The sequence below is a fragment of the Solea senegalensis genome, linkage group LG11, assembly GCF_019176455.1.
Source record: "Solea senegalensis isolate Sse05_10M linkage group LG11, IFAPA_SoseM_1, whole genome shotgun sequence".
Lineage (NCBI taxonomy): Eukaryota > Metazoa > Chordata > Actinopteri > Pleuronectiformes > Soleidae > Solea > Solea senegalensis.
This window is the reverse complement of record NC_058031.1, coordinates 21479241-21499657: the sequence shown is the minus strand read 5'-3', so window position 1 is coordinate 21499657 and position 20417 is coordinate 21479241. Positions and strand designations below refer to the sequence as shown.

Below are 20417 nucleotides of genomic sequence, written 5' to 3'. Positions count from 1 at the left end.
TCTATGGGAGTTCCGACTTAAAACTCTGAATTCTTAATGTCAGAATTCTGAGTTTAAAGTCAGAATTCTTACAGTCAGAATGAGAATAAAGTCAGAATTCTGACTATATCCTCAGAATTGTTAAAGTCAGAATTCTGAGAATTAAGTCAGAATTCTGAGTTTAAAGTCAGAACTCAAATATTGTTTTCCTGTGTGGTCCTAATCCTCTTCCATACTCTCCTCTCCGGTCATCTCTCTCTAGTTATCCCAAAACACGAGACAAATTGCTTTAGTTTTACCTGTTGTCTGTAAAACTAACAGGATAGAACTTAACTTCTAGAGACATGAAACCCTTCCATCATGTACAGACAGAGTCTTGTTATATTTCATGAATAATTGTTTATTTCTTCTATAATATGTGGCTTCAGGGAAGCCGGCCCCAGAGACAGGAATGCTGTTACAGTCTTTATACATTTGTATTATATTGTCATTGGTATGAGGTAGAAATGTAGGGTTGTGACAAACTTAAGCAAAACTTGAATGCCTTAATCTTTTTTTTTTTTACATGAGCAAAAACAAAACATTAATATGGTATAAATTCTTGACAATTGGACATTGAATCCACAAATCTGAAAAACAAAGCCACATTTAGACATTCAAATAAATTTTCTTTTCATATACAGCATTTAATAAAATGGACTTAAGCAACTTCTCCATGCACTGCAATGCACTGTAAAAAAATTACAACAATGTTCCTTATTAGGGCACACGGCAACAAGATTATAAAACCCCGCTTAAAAACAACATGCATTCATTCGAATGAAATTACACGTACAAAGGTAAGTTCACGCCAGTGTCTTTACAAACAGTCTGAACGGGTTTTCAACCCTATTAGTACATTATTGACATTATATATTCAAGAGACACAGTCAGTGATGATGTCGTCACTCATGTTGCTGTGGAGGCTTACTCTGAGGCATTAAACAGGGTTCCCACATTTTTATTTCATTTTCAAAACTTTTCCATGAGATTTTACCAAACCTCCGTGACAATTCTTAGCAAAAGTTTAACAAAGTAGTAATGAGGCTTTTACTTTGTAGCCCTATCGCAGGCTTTGAAGCGAAAATGTAACATGGATTTTGGAATGGAATAATTTCTGCAGGTTATCATCCTGTTAAAGCTTGCTCACTTCACTCATGAGTGGACATAATGTATACTACAGGTATCACATGTATCATGTGACATAAGTGAGCGACCTTCATGCTGCTCAGAGTCTTATATCTGATATTTGACATCAGATCAAGCCAAACTTACAAACCAGTTCATGACTGTGGGAACCCTAATTAAAGTGGCAAAGACAATGGATGTCTGACAAGACAGTCAGCGTTTCCCATACTGTTGCTTTGGGGGGGGGATTAAAATGTGAAAAATAGAAAACATATAAAGAGGGAAATATGCAACACTCTGCCTCACAAGATTTGAAGCAAGTAAAAAATATACTAAAGAAAAACTGACGTCATACTCCTTTTTCCTGTGTTGTCATGGCTGCCGTTTCGTTGGCAGTTGCATTCGAGTACCGATATTTCCGACTCATTCAAACAGGGTTGTTTGCTACATAGCATCGTCACATTCATGAGTTTACTCAACGTTTTCCAAGAGCTCAAAGTTCAGGACTTCCCTCCATATGATGTGTACATCATTACTACTAAGTTTCCCACACAGCAATAGACACGGAGCATAACAAGCTGCTCAGTTGTGGCAGAAAGTTGTTTTTAAAGTGCCAGCTGAAGGCAACCTTCAGGGTTTTAATCCCAAAGAAGGGTTATAGTTCAAGTAAAAGGGCTACAGGCATGGAGGGAGATAAGAACAGGGTTAATAAAAACTGCCTGGTCAAAAAAAAAGTCGCCACCTGGACCCATCATACCTAGTATCTACTGTACAAGTCTGTGGGAGGAGTGCTATGATCTGGGGTTGCTGCAGTTGGTCAGGACTAGGTTCATTAACATTATGTGCCCAAAGAATGAGGTCAGCTGACTTCCTGTATATACTGAATGACCAGATTATTCCATCAATGGATTTTTTTCTTCCCTGATGGCACGGGCATATTCCGAGACGGCGATGTCAGGATTATCGGGCATGTGATGCCACAGCGAATGAGTGCCGTAATCAAAGCTAAAGGCGGTCCAACCAAATATTAGCACGTGACCCTTTGTTTTTTTTGACCAGGTAGTGTATTTGTCTGGCGTTTTTCACAACAGAGAGTTCCGTGAGTGAAGGAAGGGCTCCAAAATGACTTGAGCTACCTTTCCATATACTCATAAGTTAGTGCCGGGTCGTAGTCAGCAGAGGTCCACTAGTGTACATAAATTACATCATCCTCCAACGTCTGCTTACATCCACACGGCCAACGTACACACCTCCAGTTTGATTTGTGCCAGCTGCTTTTAGCAAAACACTTTCCCAGTCCAACTGCTGGCACACTCTTGTTTTGGTCCAAAGAAGAAGGTAACCATGGAGACTTGCTTGAGTTTATATGAGGAAGTCCACCAGTACCCACACATGTACAACTCAGACCTCAAAGAATACAAGGAAACACAAATGAGGGCAACTTCCTGGTGAGAAATGGCTGCTACTGGAATGGAATTTGAGATTGAGTGGGCAGGCATGGAACGCTAGACTGACACAGACCCACAGCTGAGGATGAACGGGAACTCTGCATGTGGAAATGGGAAGCAGCGCTCCACAGATGCAGAAAACAGTTGGTATGACCCAGCCCTAACTTGATGTATATATGTCTGTTTTCATTGGTGACCAGGTAGAATAGGCTGATAGCTTACTAGCATTAGCCGCCACGATTGTTTTTGTTGTGGTCTGACATGTGCGCTCAACTGCAACAAACTGATAGTGCTGACCAATTGCATAGCAGTGCTTTAAAAATGGCATTTACTTAATTGATGCACTCTTTTTCTTTTTTCTTAGTAGTTATGTTTGTCTCTGTGTTCTGTTTCAAAGAGGTTGAAAACTCTTAAAGTGCAATTCAAGCTTTTGGAGGTCGTTCCTTTGTTCATTTCTGCAACGTAACTGTATTAATTAAAATCAAAACAAAGATAATGGGTCACCAGCACTGCTTTTCCTCACAGAAGCTTTCTTACTCGATGCATGTGTGGAAAAAGGGAAAACAAACTTGTCATGTCTGGAGCCTCCTCTACTCCACCAACTAATTCAAGTACCTCAAGCTAATTTAAAAGTAGACAAAGATCAGTTTGATCTACTTCTAGAATTTTACAATTTGGTATGAGCATCGACAGTCAGGTCAGTGAGCACATCTGATGTCTGTCTTCATTACAAATGGGTGGAAACAATGCTGAGATACATCCAGTAATCTGAATCTCAGACCAAAACATCAAAGAAAAATAAGTGCCGTGGATGTCCCGCTCTCTAACAAAACCATGGAAACGCTGACACCTAAGACTGGCTTCACTCATGAGCTTTGTATTCCTCACTTTGTTTTTCTGTTTTTTTTACAATCAGGGTAACCTGCCCAGTACTTTTAAGTACACTTCATATGCAATAAGCAAATTTGTACACACAACAAATCAAAGTTTTTAGAAAACATACAAAACACAAACATTTTAGTCAGAATGACTGCAGCGAAACACCACAAAATCTGATTGATGTGCATTTAGCAGCATACAAATGCAAACAGTATAAAGACGTGAAGATGATGCCATTCTTTTGAAGAAATACTTGCCACTAATGACATCAGCGTTCCAACTGATTGTCGTAAAAAGTTGAGTGATGTGGTGATTGCACTGCTTAAAATATAAACATATTCACAGTGGCCCAGAGTGTATCTACACATAAAAGCTCTGAATGTGTTTCAATATAAAAGAGAACATTTGTTTTATGTGATTCCGAGGACAAAAATTAAAAGTGAATAATTGGACGAAATAAATCATTTGAAGCTTAATGGTGTGATTAAGGGCTTATGTTTCAGTTATTTCTTCCTGACCGCAGTGCTGCCAATTATTATTTGGATTTTATTAGAGTGACAACTGTGTCACTATGGAAAAAAACAACAACTTAGAATAGTCGTTAGACATTTAAGATAATACTGAAGCAGTATTCCTAGAGGCTAACATAAATAAAAATAATTTACAGCCTAAAAATACAGTTAAGGAATAAGATTGGAGTTTAAAATATGTTAACTTTTTTCAAACTGTTTAAATAATTTCTCATTTGATGACACCTTGATAAACTTGAGAGCATGGTAAGGCTTTAACATGTAAAAGTATTTGACAGGTGTGGCTAAAGGGTAAAGTTGACATGTAACAAGCTTTAAGTGCTATAAATGCATTGCAGGAGATGAGTGTGGCTGCAGCTGCAGAGATTTCGCTCATCATTTCTTTCTCTTTTTTTTGGTGTGGCTTAGTTTAGGCCAGAAACTAAAGAGGACCACAGTATATCAGCTCCAGAAGACATTCAGAGTGTCATCCAGGCCCTGAAATGATGGCTCATCTTAACATACCAAGGATTCCTGCATGACTTTGGACCATGTACCACGTACAGTCAGAAAACTAGAGGTTACTGCTGGATTTAGACTGGAGTTCAAAACTAAACCCTTTAATCTGTGACAGAGACAGTGGCATGTCTTAATTTGCATTTGTGAGTCCTGGAGTGGTGGCAATGTCAGTCTGTAGCATCAGAGTCTTGACTGTTATATTCAGCTGTCTCCATCTTGAGGATGTAGGGAATGATGCTGTCAATAGAGACATTACCTATTAAACCAGTGAAGAAGAGCTCCTCTGTGATACTTGAGTTCATGAGGCGTAGGGCGGGGAGACGAGTCAAGATACGGGTCAACCTGAGGAGACAAACAACACTTCAAATCATCTTTATTTGTGTTGAGATAGCCACATGATATGTCTATTTCCTCTGTGAGCCAGGCACTTAACGCTGCAGTGTGTAACTTTTGGTGATTTTGGTTGTTGTTGATATTATTCTATTGCATCTGTTTGGTCTTTATGAACAGAAACAATGTAACATTATTTGTATGCTGCATCCTTCATCTGAAAACAGACTCTGTCCAGAAAAACTATCGGACCTGACTGAGGAAGTGTTTGTATGTGTATACAGCAGCAGAGCAGGGCCGGGGGTAGAGTGTAAAGAGGTGTTTATCCAGAATGTTGTGCAACTCTCACAAGTGAGTTGTATAAATTGGCTTAAGTGGCTTTATCAGCATTGTGGTCATTCAATGTTTGTTTATACTTAAAAGCCACACACTACAGCTTTAAAGCGACCTACGCATGGATCATTAGAATTAAAAAAAAGGCTGATAACAACATTTGTAATGTTTTTCACATTTGGCAGTATACAATAAATATCCCTGGCATAAATATTTTTTTATTTGTATTGTGTTATTTATTCATAGTTGCTTGATTGATTGCTTCAACTGACACAAGACCACTTTTATTTCATCCCATTCATGCAACAAGCCTCTGGTGGCCTCTGTTGGTTGTATTGTGCAAGTGCAAGTGTGGAAGCACCAACAAACAAACAAACAAACAAACAAACAGACAAACAGACAGACAGACACACAGAGCCACTAAAAACAATACTTCACTCCCACTCCATAAGGTGAAGTGACTAGCATAGATATGGATACATAAAAACAAGCTGAAGGTTAAGATCAGGCTGCTACGATGTAAACTGGGAACTGAAAATAGCAACTAAAGGTCTGCAGTTACGCAAAGATGACTGAAACCTTTTGCCAGAGAATAAACTGAAAACATGACTTGTTAAGTTAAGGGCTAACCCCGTACATTTCTCAACTGTTTTTTTGACAGAACTTTAAAGACAAAGAAGAACATATTCCTTTCTCACTCCAGTTAAACCAGCTGTGTTTGTGCACAGTATGTTGTATAATTGTGTGTTGTTTAAAATGGTGAAAATGTGGCTTCTCTACTAGTTTGTTAATTTTGTTGTTGGTTTGGCGATTTGCATTTACATTTGTTTTATTTTTTGTACAAACACAGTTGTATTTGTTCAAGGCAGAGAGGATAGAATGCCCCAGAGCAAATCAAAACAAGTCATAGTATTAAAATATGACAAATTATATCAAACACACGTGATATGAAATAAATACCACTGGTGTAAATGATCAGAGGTGAGGCGATTGGGGTGATTGATTACCTTCAATCAGATTGGATACTTGAGTTCAGGATGGGTACATCCCTTATTTAGGTATATGTAAACATATATGAAAACAGCTTAGGTGTAAAGGAAATTGAATCACCGTGTTAATTAGGCAGTGATTATAAATCAATAATAAATTAAAGTATAAGTGATATTGAGTAGATTTTACTATAGGTAACATGCAACCACTTTCTAAGCAGATTGGTCAGACTGGAAGTATGAGCGCACCTGTACATGTCGTCAGGATATGTTTTCTGCACATAGTCCTGCAGCTCCATCAGCGCCTTCTCCTGTAATTTTTCAATCTGTCCACTGCTGTCCACACCTGGGTGATCTAACACACAATTATCTTCTCACAAAATGAAGTTACAGCTGTAAATATTAACCAGATTAAGACAACCAGATGCTTCTATAAGCAGACTCACCTGGGCTGAACAACACTATAGCCTTCAGGTAGGCATATTCGTAGCTGTCCGTCTCCAGTCTTGTCATGCCGTTACAGAATTCCTGGAACTTCCAGATGTGCTCCATCACCTGCTTCACCCTCTCCCCTGAAAGCTTGTCTTAGATAGGAGAAAAGAAAATGTACGTTGTTTTTTTAAGCTTCATCCAAACAGCCACTAATAAGGTAGGAACTCTTGTGAAATATTAATTTAAGACAGATTGTGGTCATGGTTTGACATAATGACAGCAGTTTAATATGGACAATGAACCACATATGAAAAATTGAGTTTTCTGGTTTCCTGTGTGATGTCAATCAAGGAAAGTGAAAATATATTGAATGCACGACCTGTCACTTGGTCAGGACTCAAGAATGCATATATTTTCCAATTTAGGGCATTCAACTGGTGGTACACTATTTGGTCTGTCACCAATAACACGTGGAAAATAATGCAATCATGTGCCATCTGTGCATCTGACAAACGTAGTGGTAAAACATGATATGTCCAAGTTCCATTATCATAAATTTTAAAAACACTGACAAATCAAAATTCTCAGGGTTTTTGTTTGTTATTGTATCAACTTCAAACAGCACATTTAATCTCCTGTTTGTGTGTGTGTCCTACTGTGAAGTGATGACGAGGTCTGTGGTCCTACCATCCTGGTTGTTGCTCTGTAGGTGGTTAATGATTGCAGTGAGGATGGTCGACAGATTCATCATGTGAGCGCACTGAGCCAGACCCAGAGTGAACAGCTCATTCCAGCATGCTCGCACCAAATTGGTGTTTGCCTCTTGACTGAAAAAAATGAAATAAAGACAGCGACAAAGAGGAAAAAAAACAAGCGTGAGCTCACAGACAACAACATATACTGTGAAGACTGGAGAATGGAGCTTGTTGTGTTATAACAGTGTAAGTGTAATTTAAGTCTGTGAAACATTTTCTCACCCGAGTGCTGAGAAGGCAGGGATGGAGCGTGCCCAGTGCATGGAGAGAAAAAGAAGCCTGGACGCTGACTCACAGATGTAGTGTACATTCAGATACTCCGGCATAGGGCTGGGCATGGTCAGCTGGACAAACATGCAATGACATAATGAGATTATTACGGGGAGATTATTGGACCAATGTTTTGAACATTGAATAGCTTTGTCTCCATCCACCTTAAAGCCGACATGGCTGTCCGTGAGCAGTGGTCCCTCCACTTCAATGATGGGGGTCTCCTGGTCTCTACCAATCAGCTGGATTGTTGTTCCACTGATACACTTATCTAACAGACTCCGTCTCTCAGGTGGGTTGAAGACTTTTGCCAGGGTGTCAAAGGCACTTTATGTACACACACACACACACACACACACACACACACACACACACACACACAGTCCGTTAACATAATTTTATGCAAAGCAATGTGTTACTAATCTATACATTCCCAACACATATTTACTCTGTGTGACACTTTCTAAGCTATCCCAGTGAAAAAAAAATATATGAAGCTCTTACTCTATAAAACAATATAGAAAATAAACAATTAAAGATACAGTAGGCATACTACACAACTATTCTACAATCAACAGCATCATGTAAATCAAGTGATCTTGAGCGAGAACAACACTTGTTCACTTCTACTTTACAGCCTGCACTCAATCTGTCCTTACCGCTTTTGACCTAATAAATCACAGAGCAGCTCGGGGAGCGAGAGAGAGCATGTGCTCCTATTGACTGTTCCACTATACCTACTCTGTGTGTATTGATTCACATGTGATCACATCTAAATCACTACGGCAGCAAAGGGTTCCAGGCTGTGACCATTAAGTCACACTTTGGAGTCAAGTGTGAGAAAATGTTCCAACTGGGAGCACCAGTGCCACTTGCAAATATGTTCATAATTGTTGCACAACTCAGTGAACTCGGAAATGCCTCCGATACTGCCGAAAATGTGGGCATCAGTATCAGCAAGTACTGGAGTCCATGCACCGTTCCGATACCACGTAATTTATTAGAGCTCCGTTAGCTCTGACACGGTCCTTCTTCGCCGCTCGTGAAACAGTTGCACTGTGCTGTTTTAGAGGTGTGAAGAAGAACTTATCACCCGACACCTGTAGACAAGGAGCTAACGTTAGCTCATCATTTCAGCGGTTTGGCAGTATTTACCAGTTAGATCCGTTAGCGTTGTTAGATGCGCTAGCTCCGTTAGCGCGCCTACAGTCAAACTGGAGAACAGCGCGACAACTAACCAGTGTACCTGTGTCCTGCATATGTATGCCTCTGTTTTTAAATTTTAGCGTTACGTCAGAGACTCATTTGAACAATCTGGAGTGTAAAAATTATGTCACGCGCGTCAGAGTCAAACAAACTTACGAGCTGAAAAATTAAATAACATATCACTGGTAAAAATAAATGGTGTCCATTTGCTCTATTCGTTCATGTTTTACAGAGGGTTTAACCTGAGCCAAACCTTACCACCAATGATAATCATATCACAGTCATGCAGGCGTAGTATGATATATATTTTTTTATAACACACTGGTATCGGTATGGGCTGATACCCACAGCACAAGTATCGGAATCGGTATCGGGAGGGAAAAAATGGTATCGGAACATCTCTAGCAGAGGTGATGCACATGTGTGTGCCACAGAGCTGTTGTAGTTGTATTCAAGTATGGTATGTAAAAGTAAGATGCTTCTGTGTGAGAGAAAATTGCTCTTAGCTCATAAACATCACCCTTCCTGGATGTACAGTGCTGACTGACCGTGTTATCTCACTGGCAGACTGGTCCTCTTGTTGGCTGTCCAACGCATTGCCATTGTTTAGGTTTTCTTTCAGCGAGTCGCTCATGTTGGCCAGTGATGTCACCACATTAGCTAGTGTCCCCAGGTCCCCATGCCCAGACTCCATCTGAAGACAACACAAATAGTCAAGAAATTGAAGGTCACATGAGACTTGATCCATTCCAGAAACAAAAAAAAGAGGCATGCAGCAAAAGGAAACACATGTTGCTTCGTAAAACAAACTGAGGAACTAACTGAGGAAATTAAGAGCGAGTCCGCTGTAAAATCAAAAAAATCAAAATATCGTAAGTAGCAGAAGGAAAAAGGCAGCAGAACAGAGCAAAGAGATGTTACTGACCTTTGAGTCAGTGGCCAACAGCAAAGTTCCATCAGTTTGGATGACCGGCTGCTGGATGTTAACCAGCATCCCCTGGTCCAGCAGGCTGGATCTGCACATGTCGGAAAAAGACATTAGTAAAATCCACTTCACGCCAACAGCTGAGAACCTATATCTAGGTTTGTTTATGGTACTGATTCACACTGACCTGGATCCATCGGTCTCTGTATCTGAGATAAAGGTCGGTGTAGCGATGAGTGGACTGTTTAGGTCTTTGCGAATGTAGATCTTCTGGGTGGAGGCAGCACAGTTGGCATGTTTCTCCCTAGGCAATATGTCAATGGGTTTTCTCTCACTCTGGACAGCTAAGAAAAACCAAGGGGCTCAAATCAATAGTGACCAATACTTACTCAAGTACACACCAGGATAAATCAGTAAATCCATTTATTTTTCTTAGATTGGGATACAAACTCACACTCAGTCTTCATTCCCATCTTAAGGCATTTCCTCAGCCGACAGAACTGGCAGCGATTGCGGTGGTGTTTGTTGATGACACAGTCCTGTTTGCTGCGGCAGCTGTAGGTCAGGTTCTTCCTCACACTCCTCTTGAAGAAGCCTTTACATCCCTCACAACTGACTGCTCCATAGTGACGCCCTGTACACAAACACAACAGATTAAGACTGTGTGTGTGTGCATGTGTGTGTGTTTGTTGACACTATGAAGTGACATGAACTGCCCTTCTAAATATCACAACTGTACCTGAAGCCTTGTCCCCACACACCACACAGTACTCTATTGGCTGTGACCGGCTCAGGTCCCCCGACTGTCCCAACAACCGTTCCATAGACACTGGATCTGTGACAATCTAAAAAGCAAAATCAAGGGAAGGTTGGTGAGTTTTTTTGTTCTGTCTGAGCCCCGTTCCAGAGTTCAAACCAATCCAGAATGAAACCTGACCCAAGTCTGAAGCATTTAATGTTAGCTACATTGAGTTTGTGCCACCCTGTCTCTGACGTTAATTCGATGCACCTCCATTCAACCCACAACAACTATTTGATTGAAAATACGTTGGAGACTCCGGGCACAGCTAAAGTGAAAGTGGCAACAAAACTGTGCTCCCAGCCAGCATGACCAAATGCGACATGAACCTAAAAATAAAGTATTTGCCCGAAGGAGGTGTGACCCGGTAGGTATTCGATCATACTCAGCATATACAGCAAATTCCTTCAATATGGCTTACTACTCTATGAAATTCACAAATATGGTGTATATGTGCAGTAGGATGCATGATGCAAAAACACACAGTGTATCCAGCTTAATAATGATAATGAACATGAAGACCAAGACATTGCATCATTGCAGTATGTGTCAACTCAGGTTTTGATATTCTGGGTACAGGTGTACCTGTATTCTTCCTGGCATCAGGCTGTCTGCAGCAGTGAAGATCAGCTGCTTAGTGTTGTGGCTGTCTGGGGAGGCCAGGATAACCTTGCCCCCTGAGCTGTCAGCTGTTGTAAGAATAAACTGTTGCTTGGGAGCAGTGGATGATGGGTTCATTGCAGTCACTATCTGAATCTTCTGACCTGTCTGCTGGTCAGTTACAATCTGAGGGTGAAGGTGGAAAAGGGAGACACACAGAGAAGGAGGACGAAATGAGGACACACTAAACTTAATTTATTTGACAAAGTTTTCATAATTTATTAATCTGTCAATTATTTACCTGATTAATAGACTAGTTTTTGGTCCATAAAATGTTGAAACATGTTTCCCAAACCTCTAAATAATTATGTTCTCAAATGTCTTGTTTTGTCCAGAAACGAAAAATGATATAATGAATCATAATATCTTTTTTTTGTTACATGGAGCAAAGAAACCAGAAAACATTCACATTTTTTGATAGCTGGAATTTTGATTTAGCTGGAAAGAGATTGTACTAATCTAAACAAACAAACAAACACAAAAACCAACTATCAAATTAGTTGACAATTAATTTATTAATCAATTAATAATCAATTAATCGAGTAATTGTTTCAGCTCTTCAGTCGGCTTCAGACATAGACAAACCAATATCAGTCAACCTCTAACTAACACACCTAAAGAGGACTACAACAACAGGCAAGAGCAGTGTCGCATTATCTTTCATAACTACAGCAAACTGCAGTAGTACCTGTATATGCTGTGGTGTTGTCGCAGGCTCAGTTGAAATGAACTGAAAGCGCTGAGGAGACTCACTCATTGCTGAGTCTGACGGAGAGGACGGAACCTATCAGTTGTAAAGCATTTATGTGTTAAATATAGGACATTTAAAACAACACATCAGCAACACAAATATATTTCACTCGACTCTTTGTTAAGCACAAAAATGTAATTATAAAACACTTTCATATAAATTCAAGAGGCAACTATGTAGAGACTGTATCTCTGTTAAATAAAAAAAACCCTCATGGCTTTTTGGGAACAACTCAAAAAGGCAGCAACTCTTGTCCTGTGCACTCACTCACCTCTGCCTCGTGCTCAGAATCCACTTTCTGCTGAGCGAGCAGATTTAGGCTGGATGCCATGATGATGTGAGGTCATTAGTGAGGTCTGTAAGGAAATATGGCACACATTCATCTGTGACAAAGGGGAAACCTGACTCAGAAGAGCAGGACAGCAATGGGACATTTTCAAAAAGAAAATTACCATTGCATTTCTTCTGTACGGTTTGTGGAGATTTTATACCTAATTTATGTGACATAACTGACATAATCTATGTCATATATTATTCAAATGGAGGCCCTACACATCACCGTTTAGTATTTGAAAACATGTGTATCAGCACATGGTAATAACCTTTGAGGACAACAATAATTACAGCTAATGGCTGTTGACATGATTGTCTATTCTTACAATTGTTTAAAATGTTAAACACAGTGACAACAGTAATAATAATAATAATAATAATGACTGTGATCATTATCATTATTGTTAGTGACATCAACATAATCATCAGAAGTATTGCTGTTATTATCAATATTATTATTGTCAGATACAGGTTATATTTAGGACAAAGAAAGGAAGAAAAAAACCCACAATCTTTCAATAGTCTTTAAGTGCTAAAAAATGAAGGCAACTTTTCTGTTAGTTGCCTTCATTTTTAGCATGGAAAGATTACCATGACCTGGATGACTGAGAACATTCACAGTCAAATCTTTCAATATAATGTCAAGAGAGCTTATTACTTTTCTGTGCGTTACCTAATCAGTTAGTAACTAATAATTTAAGTCCCTGTACTTTAACGTATTAACTGTGTTTGTTGACCGGGGCTCAGAATAAAACCACACTTTATTATTGATATTTACATTTTAGTACAACACAAAAAGGTCGTAGTTTGGATATAATGTCTGTTTATCGATTACTGAACAGGGATTAATGTTCCTGCAGTACTCCGTAGGCGAGCACCATGATGCTACTGTTGCTTCGTATTGTTAACTGATTGGCTCAACACAATGTCCATCAAAATATCTCTGTCCCTGAACGCATCATTACAGTACTGAACAAAATGGAGAACCTGGCAGTCATCCAAAATACTGGAGACGAATACTTATTAAATATACTAGAGGCATTTTCTTTCCACAAATGAAATGAACGACAGTCGGTGTGCTGGTAGTGCGTGTAAAAACGCCGCTTTGATGAATTAAGACAGAATTATTTGAAGCCATTCCTGTCCCCGGGGTGGCAAAGGTAAAAGGGTCGAGTTCATCTGCAGCAGCTGCGTCTCTCCACTGTTAGCGCTGTCAGCTAGTGTTAGCTTAAACCTGTTTACCAGACCGCAGCTGCTCGGAGCCCTTTCTGCCCTTCTATGCCCCCGAGTTTGTCACATTAGCAAACGTGGGTCAGTTCAACGAGGCGGTCAAACGTCGACATGTGTGTAACTGTCTCTAAAGAACACCAGCTTCGTCATAGCGAGCCCAGCATCCGTGCCCAGACCCCGAGTTACCGGAGACGGACAGGAAGGGGAGCTCCGCATCAGCAAGCTACCAAGCTAACCGGGATGTTAGCTGCACTGCTTTATCATCCTGAATCTTTCCAGAGCTTTCTGCGGTTTTCAGTCAGGAACTTAGACTTACCTGCGGGGAACGGTGCTCGTGGATTTGGGACGCTCTGCTGTTTTAATAAATGTTTGTTTTGGTTTTCTTCTTTTAAAGGTCATAGTTCGTGACCCCGCACCGCTAGGGCGCTGATGATGGCTGAGGTTTTTTTCCCCCTCCTTTCTCTCTCGCGTCCCCGTGCGCCCTCCTCCTCCTCCTCCTCCGCGCGAGCGAGTCAGACAGGAGTGACGTCATCATGTCTGGGTACTCTGTGGTTTTGATGAGGGTTTTCACACAAATCAAACAAGTTCCACTTCTCTAAATCCTCAGACATTGTGCACCTGACATGTTAGCTCATCTACTGCTTATTACAGCGGAATTTACTGAAAACTATTTCATATTAAAGTATTTTAATTTTAAAATTCAAATATTAAAATTACAGGTGTACACTGAGGAGCACGACCTTCGGTTTGTTAATATATATTCTGTTTGTCAGAAACTAAAATGTATATTTTCTAAAAAAAAAAAAGCAAATGTCCCTTGATTTAATTCTGTGAGTCTATTAAATCATGCATTTATTAAAAATGTTTTTTCTTCATTATTTGACTAGTTTATTATTACTTTATTATCATTGTTATTAATGTACTGTCATGATCCTTTTTTATTTTAGTTGTAAAACATTAACATACTCAATATAAGAGACAATGACTCAAGCTATTGATTATAGGGCAGCAACAGTTATTCGATATTTACTATTACTATAATATTTTGATAATCGATTTGAGAGTTTAATGATTTTTCAGCTTCTTAAATGTGAATATTTTCTGGTTTCTTCGTTCCATATGACAAAGAAATCATTAAAACCGAATAATTTTTATTTGTGGACAAAAGAAGACATTTGAGAACATCATCATTTCCGGGTTTTTGGAACCCGTTTTGGAATTCGTCAGGCTTCCTTCTTCTTATGAACAATAGGTGATGAGTTGATGGTGTAGAAAGAACCCCTCAGACATAAGACTTGTACCGAACAAAAGGAATTTTATTTGGTTAAATCAGGCATCAGACCGAGCACTGCAGCAGCTTGGGAGAATGTGTTCTTGCCGAATCTCTGAACAATTCTGCCTGCATAGGAGCAGGTCCATACTTTTAAGGGTTTCTCTGACATCATCATCCTATACTTCACATTGGTCCATTTTAGGTATTCTATCTTTAGTCTAGAAGCCCCCCTCCTAGTAATGGACAGAGAAGACAAACAATGGTGCCCTTCTGTCTTTAGGTACCGGTCTCCGTATATAGGAGGACAGCTGCTCAGAACATACATCTGCTCTTCAATGTAAACATATCGTAAATATGAACCCAAACTCCTAAATTGGATTAGTTGTGTTATCTGCACCGTACCACTGTGTCTTTTGCTTGTTTGTTTTACTAACCTTTACTAACCTCTGCGTATACGTGTACCACCAGTGGTACGCAAGCTTTCTGTGGTAGAACTTGGAGGAAAATTTAGACCAGAGTGCGTAGAAAATTAAACAAATAACAGCAACATCAACAAATAGTAATAACATAATAATAATTAGAGTCACCTTATCTCTTGCTCCCTCATAATCTAATTTCACAATACCAGTGTGTGAAGTATATGTGAGGAAGAGATTGGGAATAAATCTGCCTCCTGTGAAAAGTCTGTACTTCGCTCAGCCTATTTTAAACCACTGTATTTTAACATGATCATTTTGTTACTTCAGGAGCTTAATATTTTCTCAGGTGGTATAATAATTTTAAGAACCACTGCAATAGAGGTTAGTAGAATCACAAAAGTTGCCTAGTATTAATGAATTAAGTTGCACAACAGCAGACGTTGCTTTGCAAGCATGTTAAACAAACGCACTAAAACATGGTGCTTGAAGATCTCTGGCTTGGTTTTTATTTGTACTGTAAATGTCAGTGTGTCATGTGACCCACTTGTCAGTTTGACTTAGTTCTTGGCGACGGTGCATAGCAGCATTTGTTTGCTCATGGATTTAAAGGTTACGCAAGCGGAATATCAGATAATATTTTTATGTTGTTTGCTGTTGCAAATAACATTTAAATAAGTTTTAGGGCAGGAGATGTTTAAAAAAAAAAAATTACATTTTTCATTCTGTGTTGTTTATTGTGTATATCGTATGTGGTTTCTGAAGTGTTGTGGTATCTCATGTCATATAGGGTGTTTTTGAAACCCTTTTGCATTGGCGAGCTACAGTCTACTTAACGTGTTCATTTTAGGTAATGTACATGTTTCCAAACACATTATAACACAGCGCTATCCTGTCATAATTAAGTTTCATGTGCATGTTGTTTATTGTCTATTTTCTTCTGTATGTTTCTTATCGTCGTAGATGCACACTCTAAATGGAGTGATGTGTATCCTACGAATAGAGCAACAAGTCAAGCCACCATAGAAAACCTCAGACAGGGCTTTAGCCGGTCTATAGTATCTGACAATGGCACAAGAGTTTGGGTCATTCATAGCATACAGCACATGACATCTGAGATGTTTGTGTCATGAGACGGCCTGTCGACCAAGTCAGAAAATGACATGCAACAGTGATCGACACAAACATGCCAGAGGGGCCTGAACAACCCGCCAGATTTCAGGAGGAACTGGCAGAAGTTTGCCCGGCAGTCCCAGATTTAGGATGAGGGCATGTGAAGGAGCCAGGGCTACAACGCTCAGAGCGCACAAGATGGACTCTATCTGAGAGACTTTGTGAGTCAGTAGTGAGCTCTCTCAAGCAAGAGCAAGAATGCTACCCACCTTCCTCGTTAGTAATTAGTGAGTTGGTCGGAGGTCCGTAATGAAATAATAATGCTTGTGAACTGTATGGTATTTGTCCAGACTTTGACTGATCGATCCTTTCAGCCCAATAATCCCTTCTGGAAGGGGCAACCAGAACAAGTACGGCGGGAACAACTCGAGTGTCTTTCTGAAGATTTATTTCTCACACACAGATAGTGCTAGTTAGAGAACAGTTAGACAGCAGTTAGTTAGTCGTACAGGTTCTGATGATAGTAGTTTTTAATTTGAAGGTTAATATATAACAAAAGAGCTTTGATGACCAATTATAACAATAAATAGATAAATAGAATGATAGCTTTGCCTGCTAGAAAATTCTACAGTATTGGATGTCTTTGTTGTATAGTTTGTTAGTTTAGTTTAGATTATAATCTCTTAGATCAATCTATCTATCTATCTGTCTGTCTGTCTGTCTATCTATCTATCTATACATACATACATATATGTATTCTTTTTTTCAAGATGCAGAATGTTTGGAAAAGAAAAGAAAACAAAACAAGCATTAGCACTAAATGTCCACTAGGTGTCAATCTGCAGTTGCAAGGACTGGGTATAAAGGGGAGGGATGTAGTAGGAAATACATATTATTATAACAATAATAATAACAATAATAATAACAATAATAAACATGTATTTCTATCAGGTTTCTTCTTAAGGGAGGCTGGTTTTCTACTCCAGCTCTGCTCCTTCTGTTGTCGACCTCCAACACTTGAGCACTGCAGGGCGGAGGAGGCCCCGACAGTCAGAAGGTGCTGCGTGATAAGAAAGACGAAGTCATGCAGTTGCTCCTATCTTGAAGTCAATGTGCAATGTGCAATATTCAGCTTTTAAAAAAATCCCCACTGCTGCTCATGGTCCGATATTTACTCATTTTTCCAGATTATAATATTCAGCCTCCTGTGGACATCTGTTTTCACCCCCGCTGTATTTCAGATGTTTTGCAGACCAGTGCAGATTGTATCACATTTGTTAATCAAATCCAATAGGCGCGTCGAGATCAGAATGGAGCCCATTGAGCCAATTACAGTTTCTCAACAACATCAGAGGCTCACTTTAATTGGCTGCTGTCTCATAAAGCATAGGTCACAATCAGCCTATAGGCTGCTGTGCTATCAACTAAACAGATGGTCTGTGTTAACCGGGTTAACGTGTATTGATACAGCTAACAGGAATCAGCGTGACCGATAGAGAAGGAGAAAATCAACGAGTAAAAGGTGGAATTTTTTTACCACAGACTGTGTGCGTATGGATAACGAAACAAAAGCATTATCACCATCATCAGAGGGAGGACGAGCATCGGAGCGCGTGTTTCCACATGTGAAGAGTGGAGAGCAGAGGGCGAGATAAGAGCTGCAGGCTGTGGATGAACGTTTGATTTGCGCAACTGCATAATTTCAGTGGAACTGACAGAATCACTACCACTGTTCCCTCCTCCTCCTCCTCCTCCTCTTCCCGCTGCTGCTGCTGCTGCTGCTGCTGCTGGTCTGGATCTCTGCGCAAAACCGCAATACAGGAGACGCGCAATAACGCAAACACAGAGGAGTCGTCGGGAGAAAGAGAAAGGCGGACAAGGCAGAGACTGAGGAGGCGCAGCAGCTGCAGCAGCAGTCGGGATTCTTCAGAGCCAAGGTCGGCCATGGTCGGACGGGGATTCTGGGCGTGTAAACCCCGGTTAGGAAAGCGTGGGAGTAGACTCGGGGTTCTGCCTTATTATCTGTGCGCGGCTGCAGGGAGCGCAGCTCTGCTGGCGCTGCTCTTCGTGGACTTCATCGAGTCATGGGTGACCACCATGAGCATGAGCACTGTGCTGGAGCCGCACGCCGGCATCATCCCCCCGCAGAGCGTTCCTCCTACCAGACCCGAGGAGTTCCTCCTCATGCCCAGCCCGCTCGTGTGCCAGCGTGCCAAGCCTTATCTCATCACCATGGTTACCTCGGCTCCTGCCAATCAGAGGGCACGCCAGACGATCAGGGACACCTGGGGGGGAGAGGTGGAAGTGAGGGGCCTCCGGGTCATGACCCTCTTCATGGTGGGCATTTCCTCTGACCCGGGACTGTCCAAGTTGCTGGTGGAGGAGGCCCGGGAGCGAGGTGACCTCATTCAAGGACGTTTCGTGGACACGTACTCCAACCTGACCCTGAAGACCCTGTCCATGCTGGGCTGGACCCGCCGCTTCTGCCCCCAGGCTCACTTCATGGCCAAAGTGGACGATGACGTCCTGTTCAATCCCAGTGCTCTCCTGCACTTCTTGAACAAAAGCCGCAACCCCTATGAACAAGGAGACTTGTACCTGGGCAGGGTGCATCTCCATGTGGCTCCAAACCGCGACCCGGACAGCAAGCACTACCTCCCTGTAGGAGCCTACCCTCCATCTGTCTTTCCAGACTATTGCAGTGGTTCGGCTTATGTCCTGTCCCGCTCTGCATTGCTCAAAATTTCCCTGGCAGCCTCTGCCTCTCCTTTATCCACACCTCTGCCCCCTGAGGACGTGTTTGTTGGTCTGTGTGCTCGGACAGCTGGGGTGCTGCCCTCACACTGCCCTTTCTTCTCTGGTGGGCCAGGCATCCCTTATGGCCGCTGCTGCTATCAGGCCATGGTGTCCATCCATCACATCTCACCCAGGGAGATGCTACAAATTTGGCCTGACGTTCACTCATCTCCTGCCTGCTCCTGGCTCAGTGTACGCGCTTCCCTGGGTTTGTGCAAAGTCAGGGCGATGCTCGGGACGGCCCTGGGCCTCGAGCGAGGGTTGTAAGAGTGAGACGGAGGAGAATTCATGAACAGGCGAAGCTGTGCCTTGCTTCAACGCTGTGAACAGCTCAAGTGCTCTTCAAAATGTGAAGCTACACGGTGTGCACAGAGAGTGGCAGTTTATATTTATAGCTTTATTTTTTTATGATGTATTTAACAGGCTTTTTCTTTCCAGAAAAAGGTGGATGACCCTGCCGGTTGTACGAAGACCTGTCTTGTCTTTAAACTGACTGTTATAGCTTCCTGACACACACACTGTAGATGTAGGTAAACAACACAGGCATGCTGATAGAAAGTAATGAGCAAGCACACCCTTAAAGTAAGTCTGACATCTACAAGCTGCTGCTGTCACATATGAAATATATCACCGGGTACTTAAATTGTAGATGTTAGTCCTAAAAAAAAAACATGATAATGCATGTCTCCAAAATGAACCCACTACAATAGATAATATCCAGTCACAAAATTCATATACCCATTAGTAGGTAAGAAATAATTATTAACAATAATAATAAATATAAAAAAAACAATAATAAGAAGGAAAAAGACAACATGTGTATCTGCAGGGATTGATGGATCAATCAGAGACATTTAAGTCGTCTCACACCATGGACAAAGTCAGTGTTTTTACACTCAGGAAACAGATGTAAGAATCCATTATGGTCACAAATAAATAACTCAGTATATTAACAAAGTTGTGTCTGACGCTTTTCTTGAAGTCTTTTTAAGTTAATAGCATCTCAAAGGGAAGCGAGACTGTTTATTTATCACCACAGGGAACATATACTGTGCAGCACATGGTTCCTGGTAAAGAGTTATCAGCAATGCAGATACTCTGATGCACGGTTGTTATTTCCTGGCACAACTTTATAGTTAACCACATTCACTCTCATCGCTGAGGCCGTTTGTATGGCAGGAAGTTTGTGTGGCAGGAAGTTTGTGAGGCAGGAAGTTTTTGTGGAGCAGGAAAAGTGCACAGGTTTAAAAGAGCAAAGGAATGACGGCTGAGTTCCATTCAGCTTCCTGAGTTTCAGGGTGCTAC

At 40.9% G+C, this 20417-nt stretch overlaps 2 protein-coding genes across 4 annotated transcripts; one reads left to right on the top strand and one right to left on the bottom strand.

Annotated features, from left to right (window-relative positions):
• Nucleotides 1-358: 358 nt before the first annotated feature.
• On the bottom strand, nt 359-13996 carry nr2c2 (nuclear receptor subfamily 2, group C, member 2). 3 transcript variants are annotated; one of them, XM_044038339.1, is made up of 15 exons: nt 13831-13996; nt 12223-12307; nt 11889-11984; nt 11126-11326; nt 10481-10586; nt 10196-10375; nt 9929-10085; nt 9742-9832; nt 9365-9510; nt 7775-7937; nt 7563-7684; nt 7273-7412; nt 6600-6737; nt 6403-6523; nt 359-4843 (listed from the first exon to the last, which is right to left on the bottom strand). In XM_044038339.1, exons 2-15 carry the CDS (start codon nt 12280-12282, stop codon nt 4669-4671), a joined length of 1896 nt encoding a protein of 631 aa, XP_043894274.1. In that variant the 5' UTR covers nt 12283-12307; nt 13831-13996; the 3' UTR covers nt 359-4668. The 3 variants fall into 3 exon arrangements, with proteins under 3 accessions (XP_043894274.1, XP_043894275.1, XP_043894276.1); XM_044038340.1 differs by having other exon boundaries at nt 6403-6508; XM_044038341.1 differs by lacking the exons at nt 359-4843; nt 6403-6523 and having other exon boundaries at nt 6606-6737; nt 7242-7412.
• Nucleotides 13997-17772: 3776 nt separating this feature from the next.
• On the top strand, nt 17773-20066 carry b3galt4 (UDP-Gal:betaGlcNAc beta 1,3-galactosyltransferase, polypeptide 4). Its single transcript, XM_044037191.1, has 2 exons — nt 17773-19474; nt 19551-20066. Exon 1 carries the CDS (start codon nt 18261-18263, stop codon nt 19377-19379), a length of 1119 nt encoding a protein of 372 aa, XP_043893126.1. The 5' UTR covers nt 17773-18260; the 3' UTR covers nt 19380-19474; nt 19551-20066.
• Nucleotides 20067-20417: the final 351 nt, after the last annotated feature.

Coding starts and splice junctions, on each gene's coding strand:
- b3galt4 (XM_044037191.1), top strand. CDS start 18,261: ATGGTCGGACGGGGATTCTGGGCGTGTAAACCCCGGTTAGGAAAGCGT.
- nr2c2 (XM_044038339.1), bottom strand. CDS start 12,282: ATGGCATCCAGCCTAAATCTGCTCGCTCAGCAGAAAGTGGATTCTGAG. Junction 10,587..11,125: donor TGATGCCAGGAAGAATACAG/GTACACCTGTAC, acceptor TTTGCTTTTTAG/ATTGTCACAGATCCAGTGTC. Junction 9,833..9,928: donor ACAGAGACCGATGGATCCAG/GTCAGTGTGAAT, acceptor CGACATGTGCAG/ATCCAGCCTGCTGGACCAGG.